Source organism: Gorilla gorilla, chromosome 9 (assembly GCF_029281585.2).
Source record: "Gorilla gorilla gorilla isolate KB3781 chromosome 9, NHGRI_mGorGor1-v2.1_pri, whole genome shotgun sequence".
Classification (NCBI taxonomy): Eukaryota; Metazoa; Chordata; class Mammalia; order Primates; family Hominidae; genus Gorilla; species Gorilla gorilla.
The window spans coordinates 129230292-129250903 of record NC_073233.2 but is presented as its reverse complement, the minus strand read 5'-3'; the positions used below and the strand labels follow the sequence as shown (position 1 = coordinate 129250903).

The 20612-nt window shown below is 39.0% G+C and overlaps 1 protein-coding gene across 3 annotated transcripts; it reads right to left on the bottom strand.

Moving 5' to 3' along the window:
• Nucleotides 1–3757: 3757 nt before the first annotated feature.
• On the bottom strand, nucleotides 3758–19809 carry SC5D (sterol-C5-desaturase). 3 transcript variants are annotated; one of them, XM_004052298.5, is made up of 5 exons: nucleotides 19631–19809; nucleotides 8830–9049; nucleotides 7922–8054; nucleotides 5928–6028; nucleotides 3758–5354 (listed from the first exon to the last, which is right to left on the bottom strand). In XM_004052298.5, the coding sequence occupies exons 2-5, from the start codon at nucleotides 9037–9039 to the stop codon at nucleotides 4899–4901; spliced, it is 900 nt and encodes a 299-aa protein (XP_004052346.1). In that variant the 5' UTR covers nucleotides 9040–9049; nucleotides 19631–19809; the 3' UTR covers nucleotides 3758–4898. The 3 variants fall into 3 exon arrangements, with proteins under 3 accessions (XP_004052346.1, XP_018892723.1, XP_004052347.1); XM_019037178.4 differs by having other exon boundaries at nucleotides 19507–19724; XM_004052299.5 differs by lacking the exon at nucleotides 19631–19809 and adding an exon at nucleotides 19374–19602.
• Between the last annotated feature and the right edge of the window lie 803 nt (nucleotides 19810–20612).

Below are 20612 nucleotides of genomic sequence, written 5' to 3'. Positions count from 1 at the left end.
GAATGTAATTTCTCATTTTTATCAAATTTACTGTTCTTATATCTTCAAGTTGAGCTTAGAGATTTAAAAATGCTGTATTTTAAATGTATTTTAATAAAGCAAATATTAAAACAAGTATTTATAAGTATTTTTCTTTCCATACCAAAAGCCTGCTTTGACAGTAAAGCTTGCTGACACATGGTTCAAACACTTCCTTCCTGCCTTTAAAAAATTTATTCTGCTTTTCAAGGAAGGTTTCTATTTTATCTACAAACCTTGTAGACTGGCCTTATGGTTTTAGCAATATAAAAACACGCAAAGTGATGCATTTTTTAAATGAAATTATTTAACAACACATAATGTATTTTACCACTCTTACAAAGATAACTTACAGTAAATAATGTTAACGATGTTAGTTTTACTTATACGATTTTTCTGTGTACCCTCTATCTCTACTTCACCTCAATGTCTTTCACCCTCCAATTTTAAGGTGAAAATATCTAGGCTTCTGCCCTCTGCAACTGATTTCTATTGAGGGCCTATCGAGGTAAAATGACAATAATCATTGAATCTAGAAAGAAAAAGCATCAAGCACAATTTACATGAACAATAGTTTCAGTTGACATTTAACTGAATGCTTCTAACTTATTTAATCTTATTAGATAGGCAGTGTTTTAATCAATTTACAGATGGAGAAACCAGGATGATGCAAGTTGCAAGTGGCAGAGCCCTGTTTATCTCCAAAGTTCCTGTTCCTCTGAGATGAAGTTATAGATTAACCTAAGTTTGTCCTTTCTTGATGTAACCAACTAATATCTTTGAGGATCTTTTTTCTTTTACCCAGAGTGCTGTTAAGTGCTGAGTATACAGATTCATTCAACCCTCTAACCAGTCCTTGTAGTACTGATTCATCTGTGGTCAAAATCTGGGGTACTGGTGGGTTTTGTTTCCAAAGGGTTATGACTTTGAGTGACTAAAAAAAGATAGTTTATCCTTGATGTAGGGACCATCTTTGATTTCTCATTACATCCCCTTTTGACCCCTCCAAAGCACTTAGCCAATGTCAGCTACTGAATAAATGAGAAAAAAACGGTTGGCCAAAAAGACAGCATCAGAAGAAAATTTTTACCTAGTGCAGTGCTTAGCACCTATCAGAGATTTATTAAACATATATGGAAGAGAATGACATTTCTGCCATTTTATTAATAAATTCAACAAAGTATTTATTGAACTTTAACCATGTCTTGGGCATTTGTTAAGGATGAGTGGTTTAATACAATGATGATTCAGACACGGTCTCTACTTCCAAGGAATCTGGCATCTCAAATAGGTAAGACACACATGAAAGTAATAGGTGATAGCAGTAAGTGCTGAAATAAGACTGTCATTCAAGTGTCGTGAATTTGAAGAAGTTGGGAAGATCAGGAATGCAAATTTCTTCCCCCTTGTCTTAGTCCATTTGTACTGCCTTAACAAAGTATCTTCAACTGGGTAATCTATAAATAATAGAAATTTATTTTCTTACAGCTCTGGAGGCTGGGAAGTCACGGTTAAGCACCAGTTAGTTTGGTGTCTGCTGAGTCCCCAGTTGCTGCTTTCAAGATGGTACCTTGTTGCTGGGTCCTCACGTTAGAACGGACAGAAGGGGCTGGGCATGGTGGTTCACACCTATAATCCCAGCACTTTGGGAGGCCGAGGCAGGCAGATCATGAGGTCAGGAGATCAAGACCATCCTGGCTAACACGGTGAAACCCCGTCTCTACTAAAAATACAAAAAATTAGCCGGGCGTGGTGGTGGCGGGCACCTGTAGTCCCAGCTACTCGGGAGGCTGAGGCAGGAGAATGGCGTGAACCTGGGAGGTGGAGCTTGCAGTGAACCAAGATCACGCCACTGCACTCCAGCCTGGGGCGACAGAGCAAGACTCTATCTCAAAAAAAAAAAAAAAAAAAAAAGGGACAGGAGACAGAAGGGCTGAACAGCTGCCTCACACCTCTTTTTAAGTCATTAATCCCAGAGCCCTCATGACTTAATCACTTCCTCAAGGCCCCACCTCTACATACTATCTCACTGGCAAATACATTTCCACATTTGAATTTTGGAGGACACATTCAGACCACTGCACCCCTCAAGTTGGTTAGTGCCTTTGAATATCTTTTTTCATGCTCTCTGTGACAATCTCATGGTTTCAAACTTTTCTTCTGTGTTAATCCCAAATATCTTTGTTCTCAGTCATCTCCCTAGTTTCCATCTTTCTCCCAGACCTCCTCTCTACATAAATAACCTGCATGCACTGTAAACTCCATGTATCAAAAAACTGAACTTGTGTAATTCCCTTCCAAATCTGTCCCCAGCTTCTAGAAGATGGTAGGAAAACATGATACAAGGGTATAAGGAAATTCACTCAGGACTGCAGAGACAGCATGGAAGACAAAGACTCAGTCTCTGTGTTTCTGAAAGGTCTTCTCGAACCATATCCACCCACTTCTCAATTTCTACCACAAAAGTAGAAAACATAACCTTGATTTTCACTTTCTGTCCTGTAACTATAAAAGGTTTCAAAGTCATCTGTAGAAGGTAATTTGGGTCCTCACTTCCATAAATATTCTCTGACTTCCTCTAATAGAAAGTAGGAGAATGTGGCAGTACTGTATATTACAATGTTAGGACTACTTAACATAACGCTGCTTTAAAAGACCAGAATTTGAGATGGGTGAAAGGGCAGGGGCAAGTTTGATTATTCCTAACATCTACGAGGAAGCCTCTGTCTTCCCCATAGGAAGCTGTCCTTTCTTCTCTATTAGTTATATAGGAATAAGAATCTAGAGGAAGCTTTAACATTCATATTGGAGTTAAGAATTAAAGACACTGAGATGATTAGTGTGTGGATAACCTGAAATACTTTATGGCTCATTCACCATTTCAACATCAACAAGAGGAGAACAACACAAATACGGCAAACTGGCTAGCTGCTCAAGAAAATGGTGCCCCCTTCCTCCCAGGCACACAGCTGGACACATTTCCCAAAATCTCTCTAGGTGGGCCATGTGACGGAGTTCTGTCCAAAGGAACATGGGCAGAAGAGATATGCACCACTTCCAGGCCTGACCCAGAAACATTTTCCACGCAGACTTTTCCTTCTTTTCCTATGTGCTCTTTCAACAAAGAGGGCTCTATGGACTGAGAGAAAGGCAGAGCCCCAAGAGGAAGGAGCCTGGGTCGCAGAATGACTAGGTGGAAAGCTGTCCACTGACCACAAACATCCACATGGGACATTATATGAGAGAGAAATAAACCTGGGAATAGTTACTTAACTTCTTTGGGTCCTAGTCTCTGAGCAAAGAGGAAAAGCTCAATAAATATCAGCTGACATTATATTAGGAAATAAAGTTTACTTCTCCTTAATTTCTTTTTCTTAGGCAAGGCGGAGCACCGGGGGCGAGTAGGATTGGTGAAAAGCACTAAATGACATTTGCCTATTACAAAATGCTAATTGGTACATTTAAATAAGATGACATTGTGACAATAACTCACAGATTAAAGACATTTTCTTCTGGATCCCAGACATTAGATTTTAAGACTGATTTCTTGCTAAAAACACTCAAATCTAGTTAAAATGTGAAATATAAACAGAACGTGGTACCCACTTCTTTCCCCCTGTGACACTGAGTGTCCGGGGATGTTCTAAAACACATTTAACAATCCACATCATTTCTGTGGCTTCAAATTGGCACAAAATCTGTATAGAGAATACTTTGTGCTGCTATAATATTCAACTGATACAGTTTATGATCAACTTTTATTGATTTTACATAAATAGCTTATAGAATGCCTTTACAAACTATGTTTTTGCAATATATTTGTTACAACACACATTTCCTTATGACTGTATTTGTTAAATCTTTTTGCAGAGGAAGTAGGGAAAAGTGAGGGGAGAAGAGGAGGAATAAGATTTTAGAACTAATCGTCAGCAATGGGCCTAGGTATTTGGCAATTATTTCCTTTACAAAAAAATTACAGGTTTGTAACTTCAAACATCAAAAGTGTAGTGCATCAATTTAACTAAAAAAATCAGTAGTGCCTAATATATTATCTGGGCATTAAATTTCTTTTTTAAAATATATCCAGATTCACATATTTTTACCCTTATTAAATAATGGTTTTAAATAATCATCATCACAATGTAATCATCACAATGTTTAGTTACATAATCCCAGATCTGGATTAAATCATGGTGATATCGATATTTTTAAATTCCAATTTATTTGTTAATCAGTAAAACGTAATAGGTGATAGTGTGTCCAGAGAATGAGCCTCCTATGTGTAGGAAGACGATAGTCTTATTACACCTGCTATCAATTAGGTCATTTACATAGCTGCTAATGTATCAGAATTCTTTTCCACACTGATGTTTTGATTTGAATAAAGTACTACAAGTTATCATTATCATACCAATGTTGAAGAATTAACCATTCCTGAAACAAGAAACAATCTTTACATTAGTATTTCTTGGTTATGGTGCTTAGTCTTGGTATTATTAAGCACAATGATTCTTAATAAACATGGGTGGATGAAGGCAAATGCATATAGCCTAGTCCCCTCAATAATTTATTCTCCATCTTATTTAAAATTGTTGTTGAGGCTATACAAACTACAGATCTGCTGCTAGAAAGATACAAGTTGTCCCCTGAACAACATCTGGCATTTTAAGCATAAGATTAAAGTCCTGGTGTTCACAGCATCTTCTTCTGACCTACCACTAGGATCATTCCTCAGCAGTGCCCACGATGCCGATTTCCAAATGATACCATTTACTTACTATGTATCTTGACTGTATGGAGATTATTTTATCCTTATTAAAAAAAAGAAATACGATGATATTTCCTTCTTTGTCCTTACTTAAGAACAACTGGGCAATAATCTATTCAGTCTTTGTAAACTCTCCATTGAATAATTTTTCATTCTTACAGCCATTTCCTGAATGGCTGCTGCGCTTTCCCTCTGTCATCTCCTTCACATAACTGAGCGGTCCCTTCCCCTCAAAGGAGGAAGGATTTTTGAATGAGCCGCCAATCCTATCCCACAAAGTGAAATATTGTCCATAATTATAGTCAAAGAACATATGGTGGTCTGTATGATGAGCTGAGCCATTAATAAATGGCTGTAAGATTTGGGGGACACGAAAATCACCGTCATGAATGGAAATTGTCCAGATATTAACCAAGATGTACAGACTTAAATAAACCACCTTGTGTAATGGAAAGATAAAAGGGTATATATGGTAAGGTAGACTCTGAAGAAAGCCATCAATAGGGTGAAAAGCATGACTTGCAAATGGAGTAGGAATCTTCCAAATATGGTGAGGTTTATGTAGACGCTGCAGGAGAAAAGGACACAATTAGCACTGCAAACTTTACCCCGTGCAACATTCAACTTAGCTTCTCACACTCATGTTGGAAACGACCTAACAAATCCTGTAGAGATCAGCAAAATTATTTATTCTATAAAATGTCCTTCTTCTTTGCCCTAAAACAGTATAATTTTATATGGATTTATGAGTACAAGTGCAGTGGTGTTCCATGGATATACTGCACAGTGGTGAAGCCTGGCTTTTAGTGTACCTAGCACCTGAAGAGTGCACATTGTACCCAATAGGGAGTGTCTCATCCCTCACTCCTCTCCCATCCTCCCACCTTCTGGAGTCTCTAATGTCTATTGTTCCCTCTGTAAGTCCATGTGTACCTGTTACCGGAACAGAAGAATTTTAAGACAGCCCCTTAGACCCATAAATAAGAATATGAACAAAATGCACCCTGTGCCTGTTATGATTATGGCTACTTAGACATTTAATATGGGTAGAGGAAATTCTTGGAAATAGAGAACAGAATTTATAATCATACATTGCTGAAATGTGTAACCTTTTTTCTCTTTTCACCACAAATGACTTTACCTTATATACCAGTCTATGATGAAGGCCTCTGTGAATCCAGTAGATGAACATGTCAGTGAAAAAGAGGAAAGATATTATACTAACGACAAGTTCAAACAATCCTAGAAAAGAAAACGGGAAACAGAAGAATCAAAACTCAGCTCCTGGGATTAGAGTTCACTTTTCACATGTCCATCTAAGTGCAAAATGGGATCCTAGACTCAAACACTATAAATGATCTGTTCTGGCTAATTCAATATATTATAAACTAATCTCTCTTGGCTTCTTGGAATCTGGTCATTTCCTTATTTCCCTCTCATAAGTACTTGAAATGTTCTACCTAAAGTACTTCTTAATTAAACTATAAAGATATTTGTGAGACAGGATACTCCTAAGACATCTTTATTATTTAAATCTCTGGGAATCATCACTTCCTTCATATTAATCTTCCTAAAACCCATCTTTACACATTATCTCCCTGCTTAAAACATACTTTCCACTAAATACTTTAAATTTAGCATTTATTCCATACTCCACCCCTTTCGGATCTTTCCAATCTCATCACTCCTGTATTTCTACTCTAACCAGGCAGGTTTACTCAATGTCCTCCCACTGTCTTGGAAGTTTTACCTCTCTATCTTTCATCATAGGGGTTCAAGAACCTAAAATGTCCTCTCTCCCTTTATTTTAACTCATAATCATATCCATTTTTCAAAGCCCAGCCAATTCATTACTCTAGTATATAATTTTTTGTTCCCTCTTCTGAATAACTGACTTTTTTTTTCTTTTTTTTTTTTTTTGAGACAGAGTCTCGCTCTGTCGCCCAGGCTGGAGTGCAGTGGCGTAATCTCTGCCTCCCAGGTTCAAGGGATTCTCCTGCCTCGCCCTCCTGAGTAGCTGGGACTACAGGTGTGCACCACCACTCCCCGCTAATTTTTTGTATTTTAGTAGAGATGGGGTTTCACCATGTTGGCCAGGATGGTCTCATACTCCTGACCTCGTGATCCTCCTACCTCGGTCTCCCAAAGTGCTGGGATTACAGGATTGAGCCACCGTGCCCGGCAATAACTAACTTCTTACTTAAAGTGTGGGGGTGCTGGTGCCTGCAAGCCTGAGTCCAAGTCTCAGATCTACCACCAACTCGTTACTGAAACTCTCTGTACACCTCATTGACTCACCTATAAAAGGAGCACAGTGATAGTACCTATCTCATAGAATTGTAGGAAAACAATGGACTGATTCTTGTGAAGAGCTGAGAACTGTCACTGACACATATCAGCCTTCAATAAATACTATGATTCTTGCTTTTTACATACTAGATCCTAGAAATGTATCTTGAAAAAGTTTCAGAATTTCACAAAAGTTTAGTCACTACAGGACTGTTTATAATACAAAAAAGAGTAACAATCTGAAGGTCTAACAATTCGGTATCATTTACATAACTTATGAATATCCGCACAGTACTATGACTAATATATTACATAATCTCAAGATTTTTTTGACATGAAAATACAACCATGTAAGTTGCTAAGAGAAACAAAATTCAGAGCCCAAACCACTATGCACCTCAGGACTTCATTTGTGTAACGTAAACAATGAAGTATACAGGCACAGAAAAGTGGGTGGTTGTATGCCAGAAGAGTTACAGTTTCTAAGAAGCAGAATAATGGATTTTAAAAATCCGTTTTTAACTTTCAGCAATGACATAAGCTACTCAAGTTTTTTTTAGAAGGTTGAATTCAATAATTAATAGAAAACAAATGCAAGGACCCATCTCTGATCACTCCAATCTTCCGCCAGACACAATCTCATCTACAGCAGACTTTCAGATTGATAGAAAAACTAAAGAAATGCACGTGGCAAGACATGAACACATGAAAATAGAACATTAAAAAACAACTGAATAATTTGTAATTATTTTAAAAGATGAAAAAAAAAAGGGCAGACTTGTTTTTTTAAGGAAACTAACCTGTGCTTAGACTACTCTCTTCCTGACACTCGTGTTATTTACTTACCATATGGAAACTCTCCTAGGTCATCATGTAATTTGCTATAACCTCTTATCTCCAGCAAGAACAGTGCAACAGTAAGAATACTTATCCATGGCAATGCCTGGACAGTAAACTTAATCTCTCGACGGACTTGATTCTGAAAGTGAAATTTCCAATACTTAAAAATCACAAAATCCATGTTAAACAAAACTAGCATAAAACTGTTCTGGACTGGATTTTTAAAATCTCTTTTACATGAAGGGGCTTACCTCCAAACTGTTTCTATTAAAATTTTAAATACATGAAAATAGGTATGTAAGAAAATCATTCCTTTTGTACTAAGAAAATGCAATAAGTATTTCAAATTCTGAAACCTTTTTTCCTTCCTCCAAAATCTGCATTCTAAACTTCTATTTATGGAATAACCATTTCTTTCCTAATTAACTTCCATCCCCAATCCTCTCTATTTTTTCTTTTTGCTGTTCAGTCCTTGGAGTCACTGACAAGTACAAACAACTGAAATTTAAAAATCATGGTAAACAACTTTAAAACTACTGAGTTTGAATCCCCTATCTAGCCAAAAAACAAAACATGGTAAAAAAACACATTTCAGTTTGTGAAAATCATATATTAAAATAATTACATCAATGTATGCATTTATTTACTCATCAATATCAGCATAAAAATGCTCCAATATGCATCTAGCAAGATATGATACTAGACTTATAGTTTTATTAAAAAGTTAGATTTGCTTGAACTAAGGGAAGGAGAGCGGGGATTAACCCTCATGAAAATATCTAACCCATTTGTGGTTGGTCTCCAAAATTCTATTTAATGGTTACATATAATCAGCTTCATCTAAAAATCTCAGAAATATATCATATTGTTATCTTTACTTTAATCGTTAGAAAATAGGTAAAAAAATTTCTTACCTTTAAAAATTGTGGATGTTTCATTAATGCATGATCGAAGACAAAATAATAGCTCAGTGTTGCACAGAAAAAATAAAGGATGTAAGCACCAACATTTGTTACAATCAGAAGACTAATAGCTTGTCGGAAGATGTCATCTTCTGGCCATGTGGCTGGATACATGTACGGTGTAAAAAAATAGTAATCTGCAACACTAAGTACAAGATCCATCACTTAGCCCCTAAAAGATAAGCATGTGTGACAATTAGTTACCATGTCTATATTTTTCCAGGCAAAAATTTTTCAGACACACTGTATCTCAAGTTCCTGATTTAAGAACAGTCATATGTAGTACATCTGCTGCTATCAGAATCCCCTGCATGCCATCTTTAGAGCCAGAAGGGATCTTAGATATCATCTCTAGTCCAATCTCTTCATACTATGTATGGGGATGCTAAAGCTCAGTTAGAGAAACTGAGGCCCAGGAAAGGTCATCAAGCTGCTAAGTGGCACAAGCCCAGATGGAATTCCATTTCAGTGTCCTTCCCTACCGCGTCCTACGGCAGCATGGCAAGTGGTAAAGATGGGAATGCAGGGGACTAGGTACTCAGACAAATAGTTTCCTCTTTCAGCTACAAGTTTCAGCTCATCTCTCTCCTTCAAGGATTCACACTTCAGAGATTTTTGCTTCAGCACTGACACCTAAGATAAATTCCCTAAAAGATATCCATGCTGCCACCACAACCATAGAATTGGGACTATCTGTTCTTCTGACACTCCCATTGACAGAACAAAGGAAGATGTATTCTTGGTGTTAAGAACTGGAATACATTTATTTCTCTACCTCCAATCAATATTCCAGATCGCGAGTTGGTAAATTGCAGCCCACGGGCCAAACTCAGAGCCTGCTTTGTAAAAATCTTTATGGAACACAGCGACACCCAGATGTTTACATACTGTCTGTGGCTGCTTTTCTGCTACAAAGGTGGGCTTATAGTATCACTGCAACAGAGACAGTATGGCCCGTTGAACCGAAGGCATTTACTACCTGGCCATTTACAGAGAGTTTGCCAACTCCTGTTTCAGATGCTTAAACTCTAAAAAACATTAGTCAGTTCAGTACATATTTAAGTCCATTCTATACTCATGGTCCTGTTACAATACAGTTCAGTGATATTGTGGTCAGCTTTTGTGATCTGACTATGGAATCTATCATTTATGATTGACTCACTCATCCCTCATTGCATTGTTCGCACAAGAAAATGTGTTCAGCATCTAAAATGTCTCTCACTTGAACTGAAATTTTTGAACAAGAAGCCAATCTGCAAATTGCCTACCCACAATAGATTTCAGGTGTTCAAACGGCCTTTATCTCCTACATATTGGGCCACGTTAATAAACATCAATTTATGAAACGAAATAGCCCACAGGTAAGGAAAATTCTGAAAATACTTATTTACTTCTTTGTAGCCTATTTCCTTCACTAGATTCCCCATGAGATTTCTCCACTAAATTCCCACAGGGATTTAAGAAAATTTCTTAAAAAAATAATACACATACAGTTCAAAATGAGAAACTGACAGGAAAAGACATACAATGCAAAGCCTTGCTTCCATCCATGTCACTGTAAACCACACCGTCATTTCATTTCCACCTCTCTGGGTGACCATATCTATTAGTTTCCTGAAAATCCTTACGGTGTTTGTTAATGTAAGATGGAACGATGACAAATTTTTCTCTCCTTCCTTCCTTACAAAATGTGGCATACTATATACACCGTGAAGTTCCTTTTTCTTAACTGAATATATATCTTGGAGATCTTTCCATCCCTACATAAATATCATGCTCCTCCTTTTTTTGTTTTTAAAGAAACAGGTTTATTGAGATATAATTCACATACCATAAAATTCGCTAAAGTATATGATTGACTAGTTTTTTAGCATATTCTCAGAGCTATGCAATCATTACCACTATCAAGTTTCAGAACATTTTCAGCACCCCAAAAATAAACCCCAACCCTATACTGTTGAGCTTCTAGGATGTGTAAAGTTTTTCATCAAATTTGGTGAGTCTGGGGCCACTCTTTCTTAAACTTTCTATGCCTTTCTCTCTTCTCCTTTTAGGACTCTCATTATGCTTATGTGGAAATGCATGACAGTGTCCCCAAGTCTCTGTTTGTATTTCTTCATTTTCTTGCTCTTCCCAGCTGTTTAATCTCAATTGACCTATCTTCCAGTTCTGTGTTCTGTTGGCTCAAATCTGCTGTTAAGCAAGACAGTTTCAGTCACTGTACTTTTCAACACCTGCATTTCCATTTGGTTCTTTAAAAAAAAAAAAAAAACTTTTATCACTTTATTGATATTCTCTACTTGGGAAGAAACTGTTCTAATACTTCCTTTTAGTTACTTAAACATGGTGTTCCTTAGTTCTTTTATATTTGTAGTAGCTGATTTAGAGTCTTTGCCTTGTAAGTCCAACATCTGGGCTTTCTGAGAGAGAGTTTCTACTGACTGATTGCCTTTTTGTGTGTACAGGCCATACTTTCCTGTTTGTGTTTTTTAATTTTTTATGGAAAATGGGATATTTTAAGTAATATGATGGGGTAACTCTTGAAATCAGATTGTATGCACCACCGCCCACCCTGCCCCAGGGCTTTAAGTTGCTTTTGTTGTTGCTGTGCATTAAGTAATTCTCTGAACTAATTACATACCTGTTTTATTTGTTGTGTGCAGCTACAAGTCTCTTACTAATGACTGGAGCAATTTTCTTAAGTGCTTTGAACCAGTAAGTCCCCCAGCCTTGGCCAAGGTGCTGTGTTGGGCCATGCTTTCAATACTTTAGTTGTCACTCTAAAATTGACTGGCCTGAACTTACTGCTTGCGTAAACCCTCAAGGTCAGCCAAAGGGGAAATTAGGGCCTTCTCCCCTTTCTTGGGTATGTGCAACAGCCCTGCTCATGGGAATCATTCTAGATTCTCAGGAAAATAGAGCTTTTCAAAGCCCCCTAGGGATATCTCATTTCTCAGTATTCCCTTTTAAGTATTTTTGGTCAGGCTTTTGTTAGTGCCAGCTGATAATAGTGCCTCTAAGACCTGTTATGTGTAAATAATGACTCTCCTTGACAAAACACCCTGGGACAGGATGATATTGAACAAGCTCTAAGACAGGTCATATAAACACAAGCCTTGAGAATTGCCAGAGAGATCAAGTGGTGATGATTTTCTGGGTTGTGGCCTTTGGCGAGGCTGCAAACCTATTCTGTACCTTCCATCCAGGCTGCTGTTTTTCATAGTTACTGTGTTGTAAGGCTTAGTTTTCAAGGCTACCATGAAGTCAGCAAAAGGGAGATGGTAAAGGACGGAAAATGTCCAAAGCTCATTGTTCCTACTGAGATTCAACTACTTTTCTCAAATAAAGGCTGCTAAGATTATTGTAAAGCTTTAACTTATAAAGTTTTAATTCCTAGAGCTCTAAAAAAGCTGATTCTGACAACTTCTGTCAGTGTTTTGTTGCTTTTTATAAAGAAGAGATCTTCAGAGATTCTTACTCTGCTGTTTTGGAAGTCACCATCTCCTTTTTTATAGTACAGGTCTACTACCATTCTTACTTAAAACATTTGGCATCAGATGTTATTTCGGAATTCAAAATTCCTATAAATACATTTTGCAAAGGTCAAAACTTCACCCTGTCATTAAATAAATCAAATATTTGGGGGTTTTGGTTCTTTTTTATTATTTATTTATTCATTTAGAGACAAGGTCTTGCTCTGTCATTCAGGCTGGAGTGCAGTAGTGTAATCTCAGCTCACTGCAACCTCTGCCTCCTGGGCTCAAGTGATCCTTCTGACTCAGCCTCCTGAGGAGCTGGTACTACAGGTGGGCACCACCATGCCCAGTCAATTAAGAAAAAATTTTTTTGTATGGACGAGGGCTCATTATATTGCCCAGGCTGGTCTCAAACTCCTGGACTCAAGCAATCCACCCACCTCAGCCTCCCAAAGTGCTAGGATTACAGGCATGAGTCACCATGACCAGCTCATATCAAATATTTGTTTAGAAAATGTGAATATTCACATTAAGTGGGATAAGTAATACTGTAAATGGTATTATAATTCATTTGTATATTAACAATTTATGTAATTATGTATGGAGTAACAAATGATAAATGGAAAATAGACTGGTACAGACAATAAACAATGTGTTCTCTTTTTAAAGGAAAAATTCAGTAAACTTTCAAATACATATAAAATCAAAGTTAAATACTTGTGCATGTATATGTATACATACATGCAATAAATGTTCATTACATCTGATTGCTTGAGAATCTTAAAGAAAGGGCCTATCAGGTTGAAATTAGACATTGGTGATGGGCCAGGATCAGGATTCTCAAGTGATAAAGCAACAATATCCAAGATAACCTTTTCAAAAGATTTCTACCAATGTCATCTGTCTTATTAATATATTTCTGCTTAAGCAATGATTATTTGCAAAATGCCTTCAGTGATCTTCCCATCTGTGTTCACAATATAGTCATCATTTAATCATTCATGTAGTTATTACTATCCTCCCGCTATTGTCAAGCCTCTGAGCCCAAGTCTGCACGTATACATCCAGATGGCCTGAAGCAACTGAAGAATTACAAAAGAAGTGAAAATGGCCGGTTCCTGCCTTAACTGATGACATTACCTTGTAACATTCCTTCTCCTGACTCAGAAGCTCCCCTACTGAGCACCTTGTGACCCGCAAGAGAACAACCCCCTCTGACTATAATTTTCCACTACCTACTCAAATCCTTCAAAACTGCCCCACCCCTAACTCCTTTTGCTGACTCTCTTTTCAGACTCAGCCTGCCTGCATCCAGGTGATTAAAAAAGCTTTATTGCTCACACAAAGGCTGTTTGGTGGCCTCTTCACATGGACGTGCATGACAATTATGTGCATTTAGAAACCTTTCAGCAATGTCCCCATCACCCAAAAAGTGCCGAACAGAAGCATCAGGATTAATGTTCAGCATTTCTTCAACATCAGCTTCTCCTGACGTATTTATGGTTTGGGCCATTAAATGTATGGTATAATTAAAGAGATTAGGTATCATCACCTCATTAGTGATAGAAAATCTTCCAAAATATCTACAGGTTCATTTTCAAACCTCATTGTCAGCTAAAATGTTAAACATTTATTATTGCTGATTTATCAACATCATTTCAAGCATTAAGTAATTTTGACAACAGGATCTTTACAACTGAACTCTTAAAGGAAGTTTTGATTCCTAGGCCTCCCTTAACTGTGCAAGCAATATACTTGCTTTTTCCCAGAGTGTAGCACTCCTTGGAGAAAAAGATTGTATTCTGGTCAGGCATGGTGGCTCATGACTGTAATACCAGCGCTTTCGGAGGCAGGCTTATTCCTTGAGCTCAGAGGTTGGAGAACAGCCTGGGCAATATAGTGAAATCCTATCTCTACAAAATATACAAAAATTAGCCGGGCGTGGTAGCACAGCCCTGTGGTCCCAGCTACCCTCAGGAGGCTAAGGTGGGAGGATTGCTTAAGGAGTTCAAGGCTACAGTGAGCTATTTGTGCCACTGAACTCCAGCCTGGGCAACAGAGCAAGACCCAAAGGAAAAGGCTGTGTTCTGGTCACAGTGAAGTAAAAGTAAATGATTAAAAACTATAACCTACAGTTGAGGAGAATGCATAAAAGAGCTGTCTAGAAAGTAAATTTTCAATTAACTCTTGCCATACTTTTAGATATTTTTCACCACACTGCTTCCTAAGTTTCTGAATTCTTCCTTGTTAATACTAAATACATCCTTCAGTAGCAGGTCTTCATATATGCCAGCTTTTTCCATCATCAACAAAGCAATGAGTGGCATCTGTTTACTTCCTATTGTGAAATCCACTTAACCAAAACATGGTTAGAATCTTCATTTTCAGTCCTGTGCAATGTCTCCCTATTTTTCATCAATTCTTATTCCTTACTACCACTATAAAATGTCCACGATCTGTTTTTCTATTCTTTAAGTCACATGTGGTGGTAGTTCCCACACTGCCACGTTAAACCTAAATTAACAAAACAATAAAAAACACCAGGAATACCTGGTAGGTGTGCCAAGACATAATGGGCACCTCGGTCAGATGGAGTGAGAATTTGTCATCAAATGAGTTTGAGAGCCGAACTTAAAGCAAAAAGAAAACAACTTTTTGGTTTTACAGGGCTTTCCAGAGTTCCAAATTGTGACTAGGGACTATGGACCTGTGTCCCTTTCTGTGAGTTCAACTGAATTATGTCTAATTCACTGTTATATAGGTGTTTACTTAACACATATCTAGATATTTGGATAGGTTCCAATTTTTTGCTATTACAAATAATGCTACAATGACAGGCCCTCATTAGGCAGATTTCTAAAAGAAGAGCTGAGCGAAAGAGTTATACACTCATAACTTTGGTAGATATTGCTACATCGCTCTCCATAAGAGTTTAACTACTTTGTAGTCCTCAAACGATGTAGGACAGTACCTTACCTATTTCTCTGCAATCTTACTAGCAGGGGATATCATCAAACTTTCACATATTCATCAAGAAAGAAGGGCTATCTCGGGTATACTTAATTTGCATTTACCTTATTATGAGTAAAGTTGAGCATCATTCCATATATTTAGAATAATTTATATTTTTTTCTGTGTTTATCTGTTTTTATCCTTTGCCTGTTTTCCCACTGAGTTTTTAGTATCTTTATAAAAGTCAAATTCTAGAAGCTCCTTATATATTAGGGAGTTTGGCCCTTTGTTTATGATGTGAATTATGAACATTTCCTCACTTTGTCAGGAAAAGAAAAATTTAATTAGCACCAAATGCCAGATATTAACATATATTCCTCATCATACATGCCATTGTTAATTCATTCAAATAAGAACTTATTGTTAAGCACCACACTAGGTAATGAGCATACAAACATTAAAAAGACACAGTCTAAATCAGTCTTAAAGGTAGGGCAACTACAAAAACAATTCTAGCAATAGGACACGTGCTGCAATACAGATATATATGCAAATTCTATGAAATCAGAAAAGACAACACAACTACCTCAGCTTATGGTAAAAGGCTTCCTAGAGAATATGATATTAGATTTGGACTTTGAAGGACATCACCAGAAAGAAAAGGTTAGGGATAGCCATTCCAAAGAGAAGTCACAACTGCAAAGCAAGGGAAGAGCATGATGCATTCATGGCTCACTGCGTGTGGTTGGTGGGTGTTAGACAGGGTGATGGGGTGGAGCAGAGGGAAAAACATGTTAGGGGATGGACTTGTAAAGGAGATTTGTTAGACTACGCATGGAGGGATCTGCTGTCCTGCTGAGGAATTTGGACTTTCTCTCACACGCTATGGGGAGACACTAAAGATTTCTAGGTAGGAAAAAGATACAATCAGACCCACATTTCATAAAAACCATTCCATTAGAAATCTGGACTACTAGGCTAGGTGAAGTGGCTAATGCTCATTCCCAGCACTTTGGGAGGCTGAGGTAGGAGGACCGCTTGAAGCCAGGAGTTCGAGACCAGCCTGGGCAACACGGCAAGACTCCGTCACTATAAAAAAGGAAAGAAAAGAAATATGGTTTATCGGTGAGAAGCAGGGAGACTAGTTTGGTTGTTCCTGTGGTAGAATAACCCAGAGAAAATGATAGCCTGACCTCGGGCAGTGGCTGTTAAGACTAGCCAGCAGAGATTTCGCGCAAGTAAAAACACCCACAGGATTTGGATAACCCACATTTGCTAGGAAGTGAAAGAGAGAGAAATCTAGGATGACTGTGAGACTTTAGCTGGTCTAAGTAGATGGTGATGTCATTGTAATTGAAATAGGGAATACTGGCAGAGCTAGCAGATTTGGGTAGGGTAGGAATAGGGGGTGGGTAAGGAATGATGGTGTGAACAGAAATTAAATCTTGGGACTCCAAAATCACTAAGCTAAGAGAAAAGTCAGGCTGGGAACTATGTTAGGCAAACCTGCCTCCCGCTTTATTCCTAAATAAGACAGCTACAAGGATGAGAAGCTACATCCCTCCCTCACAATTTGCCCTCAGAAAATTCCTTTGTGGATAAAGGAGAGACAGGACTCAAAGTCATCCCTCTGAGGCTCACCTGAGACAAATGGATTTCTGATTGCTTCCTCTGCCCTATTGTTTATGTAAAAATGCAGATTCACTGAGCCAGACTAAATGTGTGCATTCAGTGGAAGGCTAATCAAGGACTCAAAAGAATGCAACCTTTGTCTCTTATCTGCTTCTAACCTGGAAGCCCCCACTGTGAGTTGTCCCGCCTTACCAGACCCAACCAATGTACTTCTTACACATATTGATTGATGTCTCATGTCTCCCTAAAATGTATAAAAGCAAACTGTGTCCCCGACCACCTTGGGCACATGTTGTCAGGGCTTCCTGAGGCTGTGTCACGGGTGAATCCTTAACCTTGGCAAAAGAAACTTCCTAAATTGACTGAGACCTGTCTCAGATATCTGGGGTTCAAAACGGGTTCAATGTAGATCTTAAAACCTAATTATCTGTGGCTCATCTTCTATCTTAGATATAAGCAATAGGCCACATGTAAATATAAATGTGAAGTTCAAAAGCGAGCCTGGTTAGTATACAGGTAGTAGTTGAAGTTACAGGGGTGAAGACTGCCAAGGGAGGTGGTGTAGCAGGGACAGGGTACTACGTAATATCAGAGAACATAAACATTTAATAATTGAAAAGGATATTGCTATATCACTAAAGGTTGGTAACAGCTGATGAACCAATCTACATGTTCCCCACAGTGCCATGTGGCCCTACTTCAATACAATACCTAGAATAGTATGGTGCAACCTAAAAGAACACAAACATGTTTGATTGCTGTGAGGTTTAGAGACTAAGTAGACTTTTGACATTTGACCCAAGAAAGGTACTCAATAAAATAGCATCTATATGATTATCACTGTTAAGGCCGTCAAAAATGCGTCAAAATTACTTCAATAGAAGATAAAATAGGTGCCACTTGATTTTTGTTTGAAAAATAACTGACAGCAGTTGATAGTAATATTTAATATATACTAGGTAATATAAATATTTTAAATATATTAACTAATTTTCCCTTTCAAGAAGCCTCAAAAGTTAGGTACTAGTATTATTTTATAGATGAAGAAGCTGGGCACAGAAATTTTAAGTAACTCGCATAGGGTCATAAGAGCAAATAAACGCTGGAGCTAGGATTCAAATACACACAATCGAGTTGCAAAGTACGTGAACTTCTGCCAAGTTCTATAGCCTCTTCACCACTACTTCAAGTCGTCAACTCCTGAATTTTTAAAAATGTTCAGTGCCTCTACAAGCTCATATAATTTTAAGGGGTTATAAGCTCTGAAGTTAGGGGTCCCAAGGACCCTAAATTAAGTACCACTGCTTCAAACAGAAACTTAAATACTTTGTCCTTGCAGAATTAAAGAAACTTCTTCTTAAAACTCAGTTATAATAGCAATATTAGGCTTAGAACAACTCAGTCTACCATTAACTTTTTGCCCTACTTAAAAAGTATAGAAAATAATAGCTAATATTTATTGACAACCAGGTATTATTTTTGTATAACCTCATCTAATCCCTATAGCTCTATGAGATAGGTACTTCTATGCTCCCCACTTTATAGATAGGGAAACTGAGGTCAGAGTAGTTAAATAACTTGTTCAGTAGCAAGCAACAATAACAAAAAAACCCAGCTGGGATGTACATTCCACAACCTTCCTCTTTGCCACCACATTATGTTCTCTCTCAAGATGTTTTATATGCAGATGAGGAATTCTGAGTACCACCCCATGCTAATTAATTACATTACATAACGAATGGAAAAGCACTCTGTAAATGATCAAGGATCAGTTATTATTTATTAGGTATCAATCATTAGAAACTTCAAAAAATGATAGTGATATAAAGACAAATAACTTCCAGAGGGTTTCCTCTAAAAGTACCGAGCTGCCACAAACTTTCCAGTTTGGAAACTCTATGTACTGAGGTCTTGTTTTCTTCACTTACACCACCTCTAAATCTACTCTGCTGTAACACAGGGATGTCAGTATACATTATTTTTCCTTTTATGATGCAAAAGGAACAGATTATTTCCCTTTTCCTTTCAGTCTCCTCAGTCCCAGACTGCTGTCCCTTCATTCTAATTACGCCGCAGCAACAGAGGCTTGCAATGGTCAGGAGTTCTGATACCGACCAGTTCTTCAGCCTGATTCTTTTGGCCCTTAAAAGAAAAAAAACCCTCCCAGAACGAAGGGAAAAGCAAAGCATTCGTGTTCAGCAGCCAGACCAGACTTCCCTTGAGTAAGAGATCTGCAACACCCAACATCAAACACTGCATTTTCTTTAAGCCCGTCCACGGTCGGCTCTTTCAAGTCCAGGCCTCCCTATCAGCCCCGCGATCCCTCCCAGCGCGAGCGGAAGGCCCCTCCGCCCGGACTCCCAGGTGGCGCAGCCCTCCACGCCCCGAGGTCCCCCGGCCCAGCCCTCGCCGCCAGTCCTCGGGATGCCAGGCTACCTGCCAGCCTCTCCTCTCACTCGGCGCAGGACTCGGATCCGTATGCTACCGCGATCCTAGCACCCGCCCAACGCCTAGCACCCAGAGGGCACTCGCTAACCAACCGCGGAGAAAAGACGTGCTGTGGACACACCTTCCGCCTCGCCCACCCGAGTACCAGGCGCTGAAGTCTCTCTATCTTCTTTTATTCCATCGCCCCCCGGCCCAGCCCGCTCAGGTGTATTCCGCTTCCTTCCCCGCCCACCCACCGTCCCCACCTGGAGGTGGTCCGCCGCCGCTCCGCACGCCACTACTCTGCAAACTGCCCTAGCAGCTGGGCAGCCAGCAAGCGGGCCGGGAGGCTGGAGCGGCCAGCCAATCAGCGACCGGCGCCATAAGCTGATATGACGGCAGATCGCGCGAAGGGCCTGCGCGCAGCTCTCCGCGGTCACGTGGGTGCCGCGCGCTCGGCCACGCCCCCTTTGTCCTCTGACTAAGGGGAGGGCTGGCGTCCCATCCGAGTACCTTTGCGGTGGAGGATGGGGTTTCGGGTTTTGCGTTTGTTTCTTTGCTTTCTTTTTAAACTAGCTCTTGTGAGTGTCATTCATGGTGGTACCAGGCAGGTTTACGGTGTTTATACAAACATTCCTAGAACGGGTGCCCTGCGTTGAGGGAAATAGACGACACTTCCTTTGACGCCAATGTCTGGGGCGTTTTCTCCCTCAAGGGAGGAGGTGCAGATGTTCCCAAACAGGTGCTCAAGGTTTTAAGACGTAGTCCCCCCGATTTTCTAGCGCTGAATGGCTGGAGGCTCCGCGAGCAGGTGTATGTAGGGGTCTAAATGGTGACAAGATGAGGGTAAACATGGACAGAAACCTTTTCACAATACAAGTTGTTGAAAACCAAGGTTAACGCAGATCTAATTGGCTTCGATTTGCTACACATGAATCGAGCAGCTCCGATTTCCTGAAACAGAGCTGAGCAGAGGAGGGTGGCTTCACAGGCAGAAGAGGACGGAGGAAAGCAGAAATAAGGAACCAAAAGATCTGTCGTTTCAGAGTGACTTTCCTTAAACAGAGATTAAAACAGAGGGGACTGACTTGTGATACCAGCTCAGCAACTTCAAAGTGGCAAACTGGGCCACTTTACCTATTACATAAATAATATGGGGAATACATGACAGAAATGAGGGATTTTTAAGGGAAAAAAATAACATGATTCGATCTGCCTTCAAAAGACTTTTCCGGTAGTTAAACTTCA